Source organism: Monodon monoceros, unplaced genomic scaffold, assembly GCF_005190385.1.
Source record: "Monodon monoceros isolate NGI ecotype Baffin Bay Population unplaced genomic scaffold, NGI_Narwhal_1 Super_Scaffold_12, whole genome shotgun sequence".
Classification (NCBI taxonomy): domain Eukaryota; kingdom Metazoa; phylum Chordata; class Mammalia; order Artiodactyla; family Monodontidae; genus Monodon; species Monodon monoceros.
In genome coordinates, this window is record NW_021703768.1 from 163,037,447 (window position 1) to 163,055,206 (window position 17,760).

General features: G+C 53.7%; 1 protein-coding gene across 9 annotated transcripts in view; it reads left to right on the forward strand.

Moving 5' to 3' along the window:
• Window positions 1–17,760, forward strand: part of DNM2 (dynamin 2) — a 93,534-nt gene that overhangs the window by 34,664 nt on the left and 41,110 nt on the right. For all 9 annotated transcript variants that reach the window (XM_029217413.1, XM_029217412.1, XM_029217405.1 and 6 more), the window contains exons 3-6: window positions 11,441–11,590; window positions 12,986–13,189; window positions 15,606–15,704; window positions 17,316–17,476. In XM_029217413.1, coding sequence (XP_029073246.1) covers window positions 11,441–11,590; window positions 12,986–13,189; window positions 15,606–15,704; window positions 17,316–17,476 — 614 coding nt within the window. The remainder of the gene's footprint in view (window positions 1–11,440; window positions 11,591–12,985; window positions 13,190–15,605; window positions 15,705–17,315; window positions 17,477–17,760) is intronic.

Here is a 17,760-nt window from a genome sequence, read left to right on the forward strand (position 1 = left end):
AGGTGTCCAATCAGCTGTGCCAGGAAGGGCAGCGGCAGGGCCGCAGGTTTTTAGATGTCAGCGGGGTCAGAGTCACTTAGGGCTTGGCCCATTGGGTTTCTGTTTCACATTCAGTAGGTTGGTGGGGGGTGGAGGGGTGAGAATCTGCATTTTTAATGAGTTCCCAGGTCATGCTGATGCTTTTGGGAAAACTACATTGGGAAAACTTCTGCCCTGGTGGGTGGGGGCTGAGAGCTAATACTGCCCAGGTTCAGATCCTGGCTTTGTAGCTTACTGGCTGTCTGGCCCCTGGGGAGGGACTGCTGCTCACAGCTGTGTTTCCTGTCTGGACAGTGAAGATAATAATAGTACTGCCTTTGTCGGTTGCCATGAAGACCGTATTATTCAATACACGTACAGCCCGTAGAACAGTAGTGGTGCCATCCCATTGGCTGTGGGTTTGTGCTTGCTGCCAGCCTGTTTGGGGACAGCTTGCTGTTTGGGGAACAGGTTGGCTGGCTTCCTGCAACAGAAGGTCCGTGGCATTGTCATGGCGGGAGGGCTCCCCCATCACCTCCCCAGTGGCTGTCACCCAGCAATAATCCAGTGAGCACTTGCTGCATGCCGCAAGCTAGCGCAGGGCTGGGGCACAGTGGTGAGCAGGACCAGGGATGCTGCCACCACCTGTCACCTTGCCTCTTGGTACTTCTTTTAGTGCTGAGGGACAGTGTAGGGGGAGACTTGGGTTGAGAGCAGGAGGGAGACACATAGACATGGCCCTCACCAGATGCGAATATGTGTGGTGGTGGTGGGGTGACGCAGTCCATCGGTTGGGAGCATCACAGGGCTTCTCGGGGGAAGTGATGTTTGAGCTGAGGCTGACAGGTGCTTTGGGGTGTGTTGGGGGAGGGGAAACTCTCCCTCCTAGCAGAGAGTGGTACGTGTGAAGACCGTGAGGCAGCGAGGCCCAGCGTGGCCTGCTGGAGGAACTGAAATTCCTTCTGATGGGGGAGAGAAGAGAAGCACATGACAAGTGACAGCCCTGTGGGAGCACATCTGCCCAACGCCTGCCCCGATGATGCTGAAATCTCCATTCCTGCCACCCCACTTTACAGAGGAGGGAACTGAAGCTTCCAAGCCACTTGCCTGAGGGCACATGGGAGGGCCATCTTGAAAGCCTAGGCTTAAACTCATTCTGGGGGAGTGTGGCCTTAGGCCGAGGTGTGGTTTGATCAGATCCTGTGGCCACTGGTGGAGAAGAGACCACAGGGACCAGCTCTGGGGCAGGGGGACCCAGGAAGTAGGGATGAGGTGGCATCCGTGGAGATGGAGACATATAGTTGGATCCTGTTGGGCTGGGCCTGGGGGTGTGGGGTGGGGGAGAGGGGTCCAGGGTGTCCCACATGGGAGTGCTCCTTGCTGTGTCCCAGCTTGCACAGTCTCCCGCCACCGACCATGGCATTCCCAGTCTCTCTCTTTTTTTTTTTTTTGGCTGCGTTGGGTCTTCGATGCTGCGTGCGGGCTTTTCCTAGTTGCAGCGAGCGGGCGCTACTTTCTTGCGGTGCGCGGGCTTCTCATTGCGGTGGCTTCTCTTGTGGAGCACAGGCTCTAGGTGCGCAGGCTTCAGTAGTTGTGGCATGCGGGCTCAGTAGTTGCAGCACGCAGACTCTAGGGCACAGGCTCAGTAGCTGTGGCGCAAGGGCTTAGTTGCTCCGCAGCATGTGGGATCTTCCCGGACCAGGGATCAAACCCGTGTCCCCTGCGTCGGCAGATGGATTTTTAACCACTGCGCTCCAGGGAAGTCCCTTCCTAGTCTCTTGATGTCCCAAGCAGATGTGAGCTGGGCCTTGGCCAGATGCCAGGGAGGCAGCATGAGCACTCCGAGGGTCCCGGCCCTTCCTGAGCTCAGCCTGTTGGGTGCGGCACACGCGGGGTTGCTGTGGTCCAGCTGAGAGGGGAAAGCACAGGGGATTGTGGGAGAGTATACCAGACACTGGATTTACTTTGGGCCAGGGGCCCGGGGAGAACATTCTAGGCAGGGCAACAGCTGTGTTGTGAAGCTGTGAGGTGAGGCTGGGGAGGGCCTGGGAGGCAGGTGGCACATCCTGGCAGGTGTGATAAGGGGTTCAGGCGTTGGGAACCCGAGTGGCATTCAGGGTGTGTAGAGACCGGCTTAGCCCATTGGCTGCCTTGTGGAGGAGGGATGGACAGGCGCAGGAGTGCAGGTGGGGAGGCCAGGGAGAGGTTGGCCTGGAGCCAGGTGAGAGGTGTTGGGGCCTGGCCCAGGGCCGTGCTGTGGTGGCGAGGGCAGAGTCTACAGTGATCTCGAGGTGGGAAGCCCAGGTGACGGTCACCAAGGCACCAGGGCTGAGGGTGACAATGATAAGAGGGAAGAAGCTGAGCGCAGTGTGCGACTTGGTGATGGCTGGGGCTTTAGAGCTTTCTAGGGGCTACACGGGGCTGCATTGCTCCTAGAGATTAAAGTTTTGTTCAGGTGGTTCTCAGGGACAGGACTCCAGAGCCAGGCTGCCACCCCTTCCTATCCGCGTCCTCGGGCAAGTAACTTCCCTCTCTGTGCCTCGGCCTCCTCGTCTGTAGAATGGGGTGGTAGTGGTGACTCCCTCGTGGCCCTGGCACCCCATGAGTCTGTGGTGTGGCTGTCGCCTCCTGTAGGGTGTGGAGTCCCTGGTACCATAAGTTCCTAATTCTCTGACTTCGGCAGCGCCCAGTGGCACCCTGCTTCTCCTCATCCAGGTTGGTCTCAGTGAGCCATTACTTTTAATTGGCTTAGTTTAAAAATTATGTTAGACCGCAGCCACCAGGAAGTTTGGTGGCTCACAGGGGAACCCTGCTCCTCCTTGGGAACCACCCCTGGACCTCGTAAACCCTGGGCGCTGGGGACTGTTCTTGTGTGGAATGTGCACGAGCCTCCCCTCCCAGCCTTGACCTTGGCCGGTGCTCACAGGAGCCAGAGAGGGGATGTCAGGGCTTGGCTCTCAGCCTCCTTGAGTCTTCGTGGCTCCCACGGGGCCTTGCTGGCCTCTGGGACCTCACCTCCTCCTGGTGCCACAATCTTCCTCTTCATCCTCAGGACCAGCTCGATTGTTCCCACCTCTGGACCTTCACCCTCACTGTGCGTCCTGCCTGGACCACCCTGCCCCATCCTCCTCCCCCTCCCCGGGTGAGCCCCACCCCCAAGCCCCACCCCAGTCACTGCTGCCTTAGTTCTTCTGCAACGTGCATTATGAGGCACCATCCTGTTCTCATATTTCCTTTTTTTTATTCCCTTAATACATATTTATTTATTTGTGCCGGGTCTTAGTTGTGGCACGCGGGATCTTCGTTGCCTCATGCAGGATCTTTGTTGCCACATGCAGGTTCCTTTAGTTGCAGCATGCGGGATCTTTACTTGCAGCATGCAGGATCTAGTTCCCTGACCAGGGGTTGAACCCGGGCCCCCTGCATTGGGAGTGCGGAGACTTAACCACTGGACCACCAGGGAAGTCCCTTGTATTTTCTTTCTTTCTTTCTTTTTAAAATTAGTTAAGTCATTAATTATCTATCTATCTATTTATTTATTTATTCTTGGCTGCATTGGGTCCTTGTTGGTGCGCGTGGGCTTTCTCTCCTTGCAATGAGCGGGGGCTATTCTTTATTGCGGTGCGCGGGCTTCTCATTGCGGTGACTTCTCTTGCTGCTGAGCACGGGCTCTAGGCACGCGGGCTCAGTAGTTGCGGCACGTGGGCTCTAGGGCACGCAGGCTTCAGTAGTTGTGCCACACGGGCTTAGTTGCTCCGCAGCATGTGGGATCTTCCCGGACCAGGGCTTGAAGCTGTGTCCCGTGCATTGGCAGGCAGACTCTTACCACTGCGCCACCAGGGAAGCCCCCCTCGTATTTTCTTGATGGTCTCTCTCTCTCTCCCCGTGCCTCAACATCAGTGCCACCAGAGCAGGGCCACTGACCTGCTTTGTCCATCGCTCTCCCCTGTGCCCAGCATGGGGCCTGGCACCCAGTAGGTGCTCCATCATCATGGGACAGGTGGCTAGCCATGCTCTTAAGGGCTGCTGCTGGGCTCCTTCTCTCCCATGGGAGAGTATCCACAACTGTGTGTGCAGCACCTTTCCCTGGCCAGCCTGGCCCTGTCAGGGCCCTTTCTATAAAGCCTATAGACCCTGCCATGGTCGGGGTGTGGCCTTGTGTCTGCATAAGGAAACCAAGCTGGGAGCTGGTGAGGGTCAGGTGGGAGCTGGTCAGGATGGCAGCCTGGCACTGTCACCTTCTCCAGTGTGTGTTTTTTCCCACACCAACAGCCAGTTCTCCAGTTGTCAGTGGACACTGGTCTGGTGTGCTCCAGTTTAACTCAGTTCTGACACTCCCTACCTGGAGGCAGCATCACATCCCACAGGTCAAGGGGCCAGTCTCACCAGACTGTACCCCCGCACCTGCTTCAGATGCCGATCCCAGGTCCAAGCTGTCACCTGTGCTTCTGACCGCCCGACTCTAGATCAGAGGTTCCTGTGAGCCCCTCCTTGGGTTCAATCGATTTTCCAGAGTGGTCCACAGAACTCAGAGAAACATTTTACTCCCCAAATTCCCGGTTCATTATAAAAAGATATGTATAACTCAGGAAGAGCCAGATGGAAGAGATGCATGAGGCAAGGTATGCGGAAGGGACAAGGAGCTTCTGCGCCCTGTCCGAGCTCGCCGCTCCCTCGGTCCCTGCACCTGCTCACCAACCTGGAAGCTCTCTGAACGCCATCCTTTTGGGGCTTTATGGAGGATGTAGGGAATGGTTGATTAAATCATTCCCATTAGTGCTTGATTCAACCTTCAGCCTCTGTTTCCTCCCCTGAGGTCAAGGGGTGGGACTGAAGTTTCCAGCCTTCTAATCACAGCTGGCTGGTTTCCCTGATAACCAGCCCTCATCCTTAGGTGCATTCCAAGTCACCTCATTAACATAAACTTAGGTATGACTGAGAGGGGCTTATTATGATTATCACTAGAACATTCCAAGGATTTTAGAAGCTCTGTGTCAGAAGTGGAGGGAAGGCCAAATACATATTTCTTATTATAAATCGTAATGTCATACCTTCCCAGTGGCCAGAATGTGTCCTAGGATGGGAGGTGTTCACGACTTGTCTCAAATCTGGGGGTGGGGGTGGGGGGTTGAGGACCACACAGACTCGGAGGTGCCACGGGCTTTGCCCCCTTCCTGCTCAGCTGAAAGCTCTGAAGAGTTCCTCAAGTCTGGATCCCTTCGGTTGTGTGGTGCGCAGGGTCGCCCAGGTGTCTCTGAGCCCCAGGTTGTTCCTCTTGGGCTGTGTCGGCCAGACCAGCATGTTTGTTGACAGGTTGGGGAAGGCAGACCCCCATCTCCGCTGCCCGGGGTCGGCCTGGTTGTTCTGCTCTTCATTGGGTTGAGAATGGAGAAGGGATGGGACGTGCTCCCAAAGGTCAGGACAGAACCGTCACACACACCCCTGAAGCACCGAAACCCCAGGGAGCATCGGAAGTTGTCCTAAGCCCGGCAGTTGAGCTATCTGCATGGTGTCTCTGAGCCTGGCACTGTTTGATTGCTTTATCACATCGCTAACCCTGGGCTCTGTGTTGTCCTGTTTCACTGTGGGGAAACTGAGGCGCTCCCACCTCCTTCTCATCTTCCTGTCACCTCCCCAAGTCGTTCTGTGGGGCCTGACTTGCGTTCTCCAGGCCCAAGGGGCTGTTGTTTTTTTTAAATTCGTTTTTTTAATGCTTTATCAAGTTTTAGCACTCCGTATTCTTTTTTTTCCTTATAAATTTATGGATTTTATTTATTTTTGGCTGCATTGGGTCTTCGTTGCTGCATGCGGGCTTTCTCTCTAGTTGCGGCAAGCGAGGGCTCCTCTTCATTGTGGGCACATGCTTCTCGTTGCAGTGGCTTCTTTTGTTTCGGAGCACGGGCTCTAGGCGTGTGGGCTTCAGTAGTTGTGGCACATGGGCTCAGTAGTTGTGGCTTGCAGGCTCTAGAGCGCAGGCTCAGTAGTTGTGGCGCACAGGCTTAGTTGCTCCGCGGCATGTGGGATCTTCCCGGACCAGGGCTCAAACCCGTGTCCCCTGCATCGGCAGGTGGATTCTTAACCACTGCGCCACCAGGGAAGCCCCCATATTCTTAAAGATATCCAGTAAATGTTTTCTTCTTAATACACATCTCTCCTATCTTTTTCTTCTTTCTATATCTTTGATCCTTTTTCTTTTTTTTTTGGGCCGCGCCACTCGGCTTATGGGACCTTAGTTCCCCGACCAGGGCTTGAACCCGGGCCCCCTGCAGTGGAAGCACAGAGTCCTAACCACTGGACCACCAGGGAAGTCCTGAGGGCATCTTCTTGAAGGGCATGCCTGGGAGATGCCCGAGGTGGGGTGTTGGCTATTGAACACAATGAGGACCAACATGGGAGTCATGGGGTGGGGGAAGTCCTCCTACGCTTCGGCACGTAATGCTTTGTAACAGGCCACCTAGTAATTAAGTTTTATTAAGCAGTTACTATGCACCAGGCACCGTGGAGTACAAAGACCAAAACCAAGTCCCTCGCAGTCCCTTCTTGCAGCTCTGACTTTAGCAGGGGACACACAAGCACATGGTAAGTCAGTGTGAGGAGTGCCGCGAAGGGCCGGCTGGTCTGGGTGGGCCTCCCCAAGCAGAGTTGTTTAGAGCCAAGACCTGAAGGAGGCAGGGAACAAGTCCTGGGCGGAGGGCAGAACCTCCTTTTAGAAAAAAACTGCAAGTGCGTTCACTGACCCCATGGGACGCGGGTGGGATGCCCTTCAGTGGCTAAGGGTGGCTGGCTCTTCGGAGTTGGCAGCTCAGCTGCGCGCCGAGGGCCCGCTTTATCCTTGATTCCTGCTGTGCCCTGGGCTGGTCCCATGGAGCCTCCGGGGACTGATCACATGTGGCTGGCCCTCCTTCCAGGGAAGCCTGCTGCCGGGCTCCGGTGGGGTGCCTGTGTGGCCGTCGAAATGCTGTGGCAGGGCCCAGGGACCTGAGGGATTGGCTTTGTTATCTGAGCACAAGGAAAGGAAGGTTTGAAAATGCTGCAGCTGCTCTGGGGATGGACCAACGCTGCAGCGGGGCCTGGGGACCAGGGCAGGCAGAGCTGGTGGTGGCTCAACCTGGGCTGCTGGGGATGAGTTGAGAGGGCACTCTCCAGGCATTGCAGGCCAGTAGCTCAGCCTCAAGGCCCCTGAATTATTCTTTGAGACCGTACGTCGTTAAAAAAAATCACCTCCCCCATCCAAGCACTTACAGGGCTGTGGAAACCCAGGCTAAACACTCCGCCTATTTGTCTTTTTTTTTTTTTTTTTTGCAGTACGCGGGCCTCTCACTGCTGTGGCCTCTCCCATTGTGGAGCACAGGCTCCGGACGCGCAGGCTCAGCGGCCATGGCTCACGGGCCCAGCCGCTCCGCGGCATGCGGGATCTTCCCAGACCGGGGCACAAACCCGCGTCCCCTGCATCGGCAGGCAGACTCTCAACCACTGCGCCACCAGAGAAGCCCATGTCATATTTTAATTTTCCTCACGGGGAAACTGAGGCACAGAGGGGGAGCTTGGCCAGTGGGCATCCCTGCCACCTTCTCTCCATCTCCTGTAGACTCCCCTGTGTCCAGAGCATCCTCAGGGCATGGGGAAGGGTGTCCACTTCAGAAAGATCACGCGGCCGTGAGGTAGGCCAGGGCTAAGTCAGGCAGGCCGCGCCTCCAGGAGATGCCTCCTAGTTCCCGGTACGTTGAGTCTCTCTTCTGAGCGCCTCTGGCACCTGCTGTGACATGCTTGTGCCGAGTCCATCTTCCTCGTCAGACCAGGACCCTGGCTCTGGGCTGGACCTGTGCCGTCAAGAAGTGCATTGGGAAGGAGGGAGGGAGGGGGAGATAGCAGGTGGTCCCATCAGACCCTGTTCCTGTCTAGTCTCCCGTATATCCAGCTTGGTGGCCGTGGTGGTGCTGGGCCACCTCACGGAAGCTGGAGCAGGGACCATACTACCTTTCCGGCAGTCATTTTAGTTGTAAACGTAATTACAGCGCACCTACTGTGTGCTCAGAGTACTGTGCCCCGGGGACACAGAACAACACAGATTCACATCCCTGCCCCGTGGGGTGGACCTTCTCCTGGGGATCAGAGAAAATACATAGGCTGACAAGGTAAACCGTATTAGAAGGCGGCAGGTACTTGGACGATCCTAAGGAAGGGAAGGGGGAAAGAGACTGAGGAGGTTTGTCATCTCACTTTGGGGTCAGAGCAGGCCTCATGGAGAAGGAGAGGTGACATTCAAGCAGAAACCTAGAGGGGGAGAGGGAGGGACCCGTAAGGGTATCTGTAGGTAGAGAGAAGAGTCAGTGCAAAGGCCCTGAGGCAGGAGTGGAGGGCTTGGAGTGTGAGAAACCAGGCAAGCCAGTGTAGCTGGAGAGGAGGGAGTTGGGGTCAGAAGCTGGGGGGAAGGAAATTTTGTAGCGCCCTGCGACATGTGGTGTAGACTTCAGCTCTTTTTTTGGGGGCAGGGGGCCGCACTGTGTGGCTTGTGGGATCTTAGTTCCCAGACCAGGGATCGAACCTGCACCCTTTGTATTGGAAGCGCGGAATCTTCACCCCTGGACCGCCAGGGAAGTCCCGAGACTGGCTTTTATTGGGATGAGGTGGGAGCTTTGGAGGGTTTCAAGGAGCAGAGGCTGAGGTCTGGCTTTAAGAGGGTCAGTGCTTGTGGGTGGAGAGGAAGGAGGGTTGGCAGAAGCTTTCTTAGTTGGTATGAGCCTGGAATCTAGCCCATGGTTCCAAAGTGACGAGGAGCCCAGTAAAGAAGGCAGGTTGTGAGGGATGGGCCTGGCGGAATCCTTGACCTTCCTGTTAGGCACAGAGGGTATGGTTTCTGCTGTCCACTGACCCTCTGGGGAAGAAGTTGTGGCTCTGCAGCACCATCTCCTGCACATCTTTTAGTCACACAAAGGCACAAAGGGTCTGGCAGAAGGGAAGGCTGCCACACACAGTAGGCTCTGGGAGGCTACAGCTGGCAGGTCCTGGTCCCATAAACACAATCCAGGGTGACCTGGCTCTGCCAGGGGAGGAGGTCCAAGATGCACAATGGGGTTCCAGGTGGCATGGAGTCAGGGAAGGCTCCCTGGAAGAGGCAACAGGCAGGCCGGCCTGGCATGGCAGAGGTTTGCAAGGGACAGGGCCTGTGTCCTGGTCCGCAGCCCCTTTCCCATCCTCCATTCCCCTGCACTCTAGGAAGGGGGATGGTACCTTGCAAGTGCTGAGCCCAGGGTCTTGAGCCGGAAGAGAGCTGAGGTTTTCTGTGTGGGTTGGAGGACTGTTCCATTTTTGGTGGCTGCTGCAGGAAGAGCAGCGGAGTATTTCCTCTTGTCCCTGTGGAGGGCTGGAGCACGACCGTCCTTGGGAACTGGGTCAGCTGAAGGGGTTGGGGTGGTTGGTCCTGTACCCTCCAGCCAGCGTCTTCATTGCCTTGCTCCCGAGTGGCCAGCGCCCACATTGGGTAAGATCCTCAGTGATCTGAGCGTGGAGTCCCCCACCCCCACAGCAGAGGTTAGAGAGGTGAAGAGCCTGCCTGTGGCCTCACAGAGGCCGTGTAACTCGAGAGCCACCATCTGGAGACAGATTATCTGAACTCCAAATCCCAGCTCCGCCACTGAGCTTGAGCCAGCTTGTGTCACCTCTCTGGCCTCAGTTTCCCTGTCTGTGATATGGGCATTATGGAGGTGCCTACCTGCTAAGGTGCTCACTTGTGAGGAACAAATGGGACCACATGCAGGGCCTGGCCAGAGCAAGCAAGGCCTGACTGTTGGCCATAGTTTGTTTGGTTATGGTGATGGGATGGCCAACCTCTTTGCATTCATTTCTGTCTGCTGTGTTCCACCTCTGGGTAGAGACTCTTCACCTGCCTGGCCTTTCTCTGTCGCAGGGGTCTTTCTCCATCCTTTCTTCTGCTGCAGCTGATGGTAACACTGTGCTGTGATTTATGTAGCCAGGTCTCCTCCTGGTGGACATTGAGGCAATTTCTAGTCTTTTACTGTGAGAAACAGCGCTACAACGCTGTCTGCAACATCTTTGCATCTCTGCCATGGACCAGTTCTTTAGGCTGTTTGCCAGTGAGACTTACTTCCCTCTTTTTAGCATCACTTGCAGGAGCCACGCTCTCTGGGCCTAGAAGGTCCCCCATCCCCAACATATACTGTGAAAATTCAAACACACGGAAAAGTCAGGAATTGTACAGCAAATGCCTGTAGACTCAGCACCTACGTCCCGCGATGAACATTTTTTCTTCCTGCTTTATCCACATTGTGCTTTGGATTTCTCTGCCTTGATGATAGGACCAGCACTGTCGTTAGTCACTTTTATTTCCCTTCATCTCAGTGTCAGTAACGGCTTTCAGACACCCCGGGCTCAGAAGGCCTGAAGAAGCCAGAAAGCTTTTCTCTTGAGGGGTTCACGTCTAGGTTGGGGGGCCCCATGAACAGCCAGGAGGGGAGGAGGGGCAACAAGATGGGCTTTGGTGAGGCCAGTGGTGCTGCCTGTTCCCCATCCTGTGCGGGTGCCTTGGGGAAGGAGGACAGTGAGTCCCAGGGACACGCACCGGGGATCTCACCTGGCTAGAGGGAGCTGGCGGCTCAGGATCCCACCAGGGCAGCGGCTTGCGGCCCTTTTGACTGAGATTCTGCATCACGACCCAGGACCATCTCATGCAATATAAAACCGAAGCAGAAGCTTCATCAAACGTACATCACTGCACTCTGGGTGATGCATGCTTATCCTTCGTATCCTGTTCATCAGAAAAAAAGAATAAGTGCTGGTCACATCCACCTGTTGGTTGTTGTCTTTTGTTTTTTGTGGGGTTTTTTTGTTTTGTTTTGTTTTTGCTGTACATGGGCCTCACTGCTGTGGCCTCTGCTGTTGGCCACAGCATGGCCTCACTGCTGTTGTGGAGCACAGGCTCCGGACGCGCAGGCTCAGTGGCCATGGCTTACGGGCCCAGCCACTCTGCGGCATGTGGGATCTTCCCGGACCGGGGCGTGAACCCGTGTCCCCTGCATCGGCAGGCGGACTCTTAACCACTGCAGCACCAGGGAAAGCCCTTTGTTTTGGTTTTGATTTTTTTTTATACTCATAATATGTCATGACGTGTTGTTTTGCAAAATGTTTCATGAAAATGTCCGTTCCACAGAGTCAGGATTTTTGCCAGTTTGGTACCTTGTGGAATCCCTGAGGTCTAGAAGGGGGGCATGGTCTATAGGAGGGCCCCCCCTCAAATACTTGTCAAGAGAATTAATCTGTTGCTCCCCAAGTTCCTGGAAGGCCTATAACTGATTCTTCACTTGCTCTGCTTGACAAAGCACCTGTCCCAGAAGGCCATCTGTTCCCCCGCACACAGCGAGACCACTTCTGTTTCTCATTTGGAGCATCTTTCTTCCTTTTTCAGAATATGCCGAGTTTTTGCACTGCAAGTCCAAAAAGTTTACAGACTTTGATGAAGTCCGGCAGGAGATTGAAGCCGAGACCGACAGGGTCACGGGGACCAACAAAGGCATCTCCCCAGTTCCCATCAACCTGCGGGTCTACTCACCACACGGTAGGCAACAGGGACCCCTCACATATGGGGGCAGCGGAAGGCTGACTCCGCGGGTCACGGGTCGGGTCGGCCTCACTCTCAAGAATATGGCCCCTCCCATTTCTCTTCACACACAGCACAGCCCTCTTGATCCGTATCTTCCCACGTCTGATCTCAGCTCTAAGAAAAACAGCATGCCAGGGAGACTGTCAGGAATGGTGGAGTCTGGGGTGAATTGCAGCTCGTATGTTCCTTTTAAAGGGGCAGCCACGGCTCGGCTCCCAGGTGAATGGTGGCCACACAGTGATGCCAGCCCAAGGCAGCCAGGTCTTCTGGTTCTTCAAGAGGAGCCAGAGAGCCAGATTTTTCTGCATAACGTCCCGATTTTAAAACTGCATCATTTAAACAAAGCAAGCAGCCTGTAGCCATGTATAACCTCTGACCCAGAGGCATGGATTGCTAACTTAAATGGTATCTGGTGAATATTGCAGCTGACTCCTAACACCTCAGTATGGGTTCTTTGTGATGCGTTTATTTATTTATTTATTTATTTATTTATTTATTGGCCGTGCCATGTCGCTTGCAGGATATTACTTCCCCAACCAGGGATTGAACCCACGCCCTCGGCAGTGAAAGCGCAGAGTTCTAACCACTGGACCGCCAGGGAATTCCCAGTTTATTTATTTTTGAATAAATGATGCCTGTACATGGCTCATATTCAAGTTATAAAAGGGTATATCCAGCGAAAACCTACCTTGCCCCCCCAAATTACAAATATATTTCACGTTCTCGAAATGATACATAATGCCTATGTGGGCAGTTATGAACATGTATGTATATATTGTGTATGTGTGTTTCACAACTTTTACTCAAATCGTAGCATGGTATAAAAGTCGTTGATGCCTCTTTTTTGTATGAGTGCATCTCAAGAGTGTGTTTCTTATCAGAGTATCATCTTTTTGTTTTTAATAGTTCCTTGGTATTGGCTGAATCGATGGGCTGAAATTTATTCAGCCATTGAGAGTAATTCCAGTCTGCAAATGCAAATGTCCAGATTTAAAACTGTATCGCTGATAATAACTGCAAATGGAGTATAACCTTAAAAAATTGTGAATCACTATATTATATCCCTGTAACTTATATAATATTGTATTTCAACTGTACTTCAGTAAAAAAAAATAGTCACTTCATTAAAAAATCAAAGCTGTCTCACTGAAATAGAGTACAGGAGGGTGTCCGTAAGATGGGATTCCTAGGAGGGAGTTATCGGGTCAAAAGGTGGGATCCAGTTGGAGCGCAGGAGAAATCCTGAGGCCTGGCCCTCAGCACTTGGAGAAGTGGGCCAGGTCCCTGCAGGGCTGTGCGTGCCTCCCTTGCCCTGGCTCTGACAGCCTCTCCCTCTGCTTTCCCTCCCAGTGTTGAACCTGACCCTCATCGACCTCCCGGGCATCACCAAGGTGCCTGTGGGGGACCAGCCCCCAGACATTGAGTACCAGATCAAGGACATGATCCTGCAGTTCATCAGCCGGGAGAGCAGCCTCATCCTCGCCGTGACACCCGCCAACATGGACCTGGCCAACTCAGATGCCCTCAAGCTGGCCAAGGAGGTCGACCCCCAAGGTACCCCCTGAGCCCCACGGCAGCAGCTCCCTCTTCCCGGCGCCTTGGAGCATCACGACTTGCCCCACATCCTCGATTCCACGTCACTGGTGTTCTCTTTGGCGCACAGCCTCCCCAGGAAAAGGCCTGGGGCACAGAATTTCCCATGAGGGCCAGCAGTTCCGGGGGGCATCCCTTGGGAGGCCAGTGTGTGGCAGTTGGCATTGCTCCTTGGAAAGCTGGTCCCTGCTTCACCTGTGCAGAAAGCTAGTCCAGGGGGGTGGGAAGAGGGCAGCCCTCCTTGGACACAGATGCGAGTCCAAATCCCACCTCTAGAAGTTCCTCTTCCTCCCCGAGGCTTGGTCCCTCCTGTCTAAATGGCAACAGCGGTCCTAACTTGTAGAGCTGTCAAGAGGACTGGAGGTCTCTCCATCACTGTTCAGGGGGTCCAGCAGGGAAGGTGAAAGGATGACGAGTTAATGAAGCCAGTTGGGGCAGGAGGGAGTGGTGGAGACTGGGGCCTCTCTGGCCCAGGGCCTTCATTCAGTAAATGTCAGTTAAGCCCCGGCTACATGCCAGGCTCTGTTTCGGCCTTGGGAACCTGGCACAGGACAAAGTTGAGAGGGGCCCCCTGCCACCAGCGAGCTGATATTTCAGTGGGAGCAACAGAATCCCCCACTGGAAATAAGCAAGTGGAATAACTTCCGGTAGTGGTAAGCACTGGATGGAAATAGAACCCACTGAGAGAGGCTGGAGTGGAAGGGGGTGCAGTCACGGGCCTCTGAAGATGTGAGGCTCTGGGCAAGATCAGAATGAGAAAAAGAGGCAAAACTCAGGAAAATGGACAGTGGGTGCTAAAGAGCGGGGATGCCCAGGACACAGCAGGGAGGCCGGTGTGGCCAGAGCAGAGTGAGCTAAAGGGAGGGCACGGGAGCGAGGGCCGAGAGGGGCCAGGACCAGTTGAGCAGGCCCCGTGGACTGCGCTGGGGAGCTGGGTGTGCTCTGAGAGCGGCGGGGGATTCGCAGAGCACAACACACACCAAAATACACTCTCCAAATTGTCTGCCGACTGCCTGGATCCCACAGTGTTTTGGAAGGAGTTGGGGACTAGTGTGGAGTTGGGGGAGACAGGCTCTGTGGCTCACGCTCCCTAGTTTGTAGGCCTGGGGGACAGTCGGCAAAGGGGGCTCCTTTCCCGCCGCGACTGTGAGCTCCTCAAAGCTCAGGGCTCTGGCAGCTCTTCCCCAGGGTCATCCAGGTGTGCTTTCCTGGGAGGGGCCCCCCCTGCCCACAGCGCCCCCCTCTAGCCTTCCTGTCCCCCTAGCCCAGTCCCAGGAAATAGCGTGTGACCGTGACTGCAGAGGCTAGATCAGGCAGTAAGGATGTGCGGTTGAAAACAGTTAAGTGAACTTGATGCTGGCATTCTTCCAGAAAAAAGTGGCTTTCTAACTTTGAAAGTATTCCTGATAATTATCCCCAAAATGTCACCATTGTAAAATGTAGGACCTAACATGTGACAGCTCCTCTCCCCCTGCAGATACTGGTGGCCACACTTGGCAAATATTCTTTCAGAGTTTGTTCTTCCACGTAAAGTCACATTTTTAGAAATGGGATGGTCTTTCCTTATTTTTCTGTAGTGTGTGTGTGTTTGCCTATTACCACAGGGACATAGGTCCATAGCCATCCACCGTGCGGCCCATTGCTGTCTTTGTTTTGTTCTTGAACATTTGGGTTGTTTCTGAGCTTTTAGGAACAGAGCTTCAGTGAGATTGGACATTTCTAATAAAGTAGATGCCCCCAGACCCCCTCCCCAGTCATATCTCTCTACCTTGGGCTGCCTCTACCCTCCCCAAGCTTTGTGGGTGCTTGCACACACACACACACACACACACACACACACACACGGCTAGAACAGAGGGGCCCTCAGGCACCAGCAGGGGCAGTTGATAGGGTTCCCTCGATTCTGGGCAACTTGGGACGAAGAGGAATTCCATGGGGTGGTTTCCAGTGTGGAATTTTGGCCATTCAGATGAGAGGTAACCCTAGAAAGAATTGTCACGGGTTAGTGTGTTACGTTGCATGCCACTCAGAGAGCACAGCATGGAGATTCTGACCTGGGGTTCAAGTTCGATGAGGTTGCCCCCTGATGCTGCAGCAAGACACCGTCGCTGGTCGTACCAGTGATGACGGTGGCCAGCGTTTATTGATTGAACATTGGCCACATGCCAGGTTTATCCTCATGGACGACCCCCTGAGATTGGTGTGTTACTGCCTTCATTTGACATGAGGGAAACTAGGGTCCAGGCAGGTGATGTTACGGTTTGTCCCAGGTCACATGGCCTGGAAGTGGGGGGATCCAGCTGGGCCCCAGGTGGCCCGGAGTCGCCAGCCCGTGCTCCTTCCTCATGGCGCCCTCTGACCTCTGTGCTCTTTTCAGGCCTGCGGACCATCGGCGTCATCACCAAGCTCGACCTAATGGATGAAGGCACTGATGCCAGGGACATCCTGGAGAACAAGCTGCTCCCCTTGAGAAGAGGTGCGGCCCGGGAGGGCCTGGGGGCTACAGGGCAGGGGAGGGCAGGCAAGATGGGTGGGCTCAAGCAGCAGGAGAGCTGGTGCACCTTTGCTTTTGGAAAATGATCTGTTTTTGTTATCTTTACTGAAACCCCAGCAAATGCTCACAGATACATTCACCATCCCATTTCCCCACTGCCCAGAAGTAACTGCTTTTCTGTTCCATTGTAGAACCTTCTTTTTTTTTTCTGCCCGAGTGAACACAGGTAGCTTTTTCTTCAGATTTGCGTGCATTTTTCAGTTACACAGTGAATGCCTACTCACTTTGGCAACAGAAAACAAGTGTCCAGAAGAAGGAAACTGAAATCATCCACAGCACAACTTCTCCCCCTATTTAATACTCTGTGGTTCTCCTTCCCAAGAGTTCCCGAGGATTTGTAACTTTTCTTAATGTTCAATACTTGCTTTCAAACATTCTCTCAAGTGGAGAGAAAAGTGCAAGGAGAACCACTGGCCCAGCCTCGCTGCTAATCACATACAGCTAACCTTCAATGCCCCCAGTATCCTCTCCTGTTGTTCTTTCCTCCCTTGGGGGGATCACGAAGCAAATCCTAGGCATCCTATCATTTGACACATAAATACCTACGATTCTGTTCAAACAGCTCCTCCTCCGGCCACTTTATCTGTACTGCTTCACTTGGGATCTGGCCATTGTAGTTCCCTATAAACCAGTCATTTGATCTAGACAAAGGCTGATGAGGCTCGTGTTTAAGTTTAGTTTCAGATATTCTGACAAGAGTAGCCCAAGTATTTTTATTTTCAATAAAATGAGAATAGCAGACATGTATTAAGTACCTATTACGTATCAGGCACTGTTCTGCACTCTTGGTGTGGAAGAACCCATTTAATCCCCGTAACAATCCAATGCAGTGGCTCTGTGCTCATCCCCATTTTATGGATGAAGAAACTGAGGCACCGAGAGGCTAAATCCCTTGCCCCAGCTCACAAAGCTGGCAGGTGGCGGAGCTGGTTTGGAACGCCAGCTCTCCAGCGCCACACCGCCTGGCGACCTACTTTTCCATTTCACTTAGCAAAATAGCAGAATGTGTCCCTGTGAACATTCCCTTGAAGGCAAATACTCTTCAAGATGACTGTAAAAGATCCTGTGGGGTCCCTCATATGGGGGTACATGGACCGTTACTCAGACCCCATTTGTTGGACACTTAGGTTGTTCCTGTTTTTCACTGTGGCACAGTGTAGAATAGGTATTAATATCCAGCAAGATTAGCTGTCCCCCATTGCCCTTAATTTTGAAGGTTTTTTTTTCCGTTTCTAAAGCTCGGATTGCGGAATTCATCTTCTCCAGAGCTTTTCTCTGTCCAGCCCCTCACACCGTGCTGAATATAACTTCTTCCTCCAAACACTTGCGTTGCTTTTCAGGACTGTACTCGGTGTTTGCATTCTCCGTGTTGCTTCTGAGTAATGCGTATGGCTTGTCACCTCCTCTGTGAGTGACTTGTAGGGCAAGATCCATGTCTACACCTGCACACTGCCCGGTCCCGTGCAAAAAAGGGGGCATCTGGGCTCCTTGGCTTGCCTGGCACTGCCCTGACCTGACCCTCTCTCCCCACAGGCTACATTGGCGTGGTGAACCGCAGCCAGAAGGACATTGAGGGCAAGAAGGACATCCGCGCAGCGCTGGCGGCGGAGAGGAAGTTCTTCCTCTCCCACCCGGCCTACCGGCACATGGCAGACCGCATGGGCACCCCACACCTGCAGAAGACTCTGAATCAGGTACGGCAAGGGTTTTGTGCAGTTGCTCAGGCTGCGCACTGCACAACAGCTGCCATGCACAGTGCCATTGGCCTTGGTCTAGAGCAGCACTTGTTTTAGCAAAATGGGTTCAGTGAACATTTGACTCAGGGCCTGGAGAAGAGCAGGTGTTCAGTAAGTCTGTACTGGTACTGTGATTACCATCACTACTGTTGTTACCATTATTTTATTTTTATTTTTTAAAAAAATTTTATTGTGGTATATAGTCGCTTTACAATGTTGGGTTAATTTCTGCTGTACAGCAA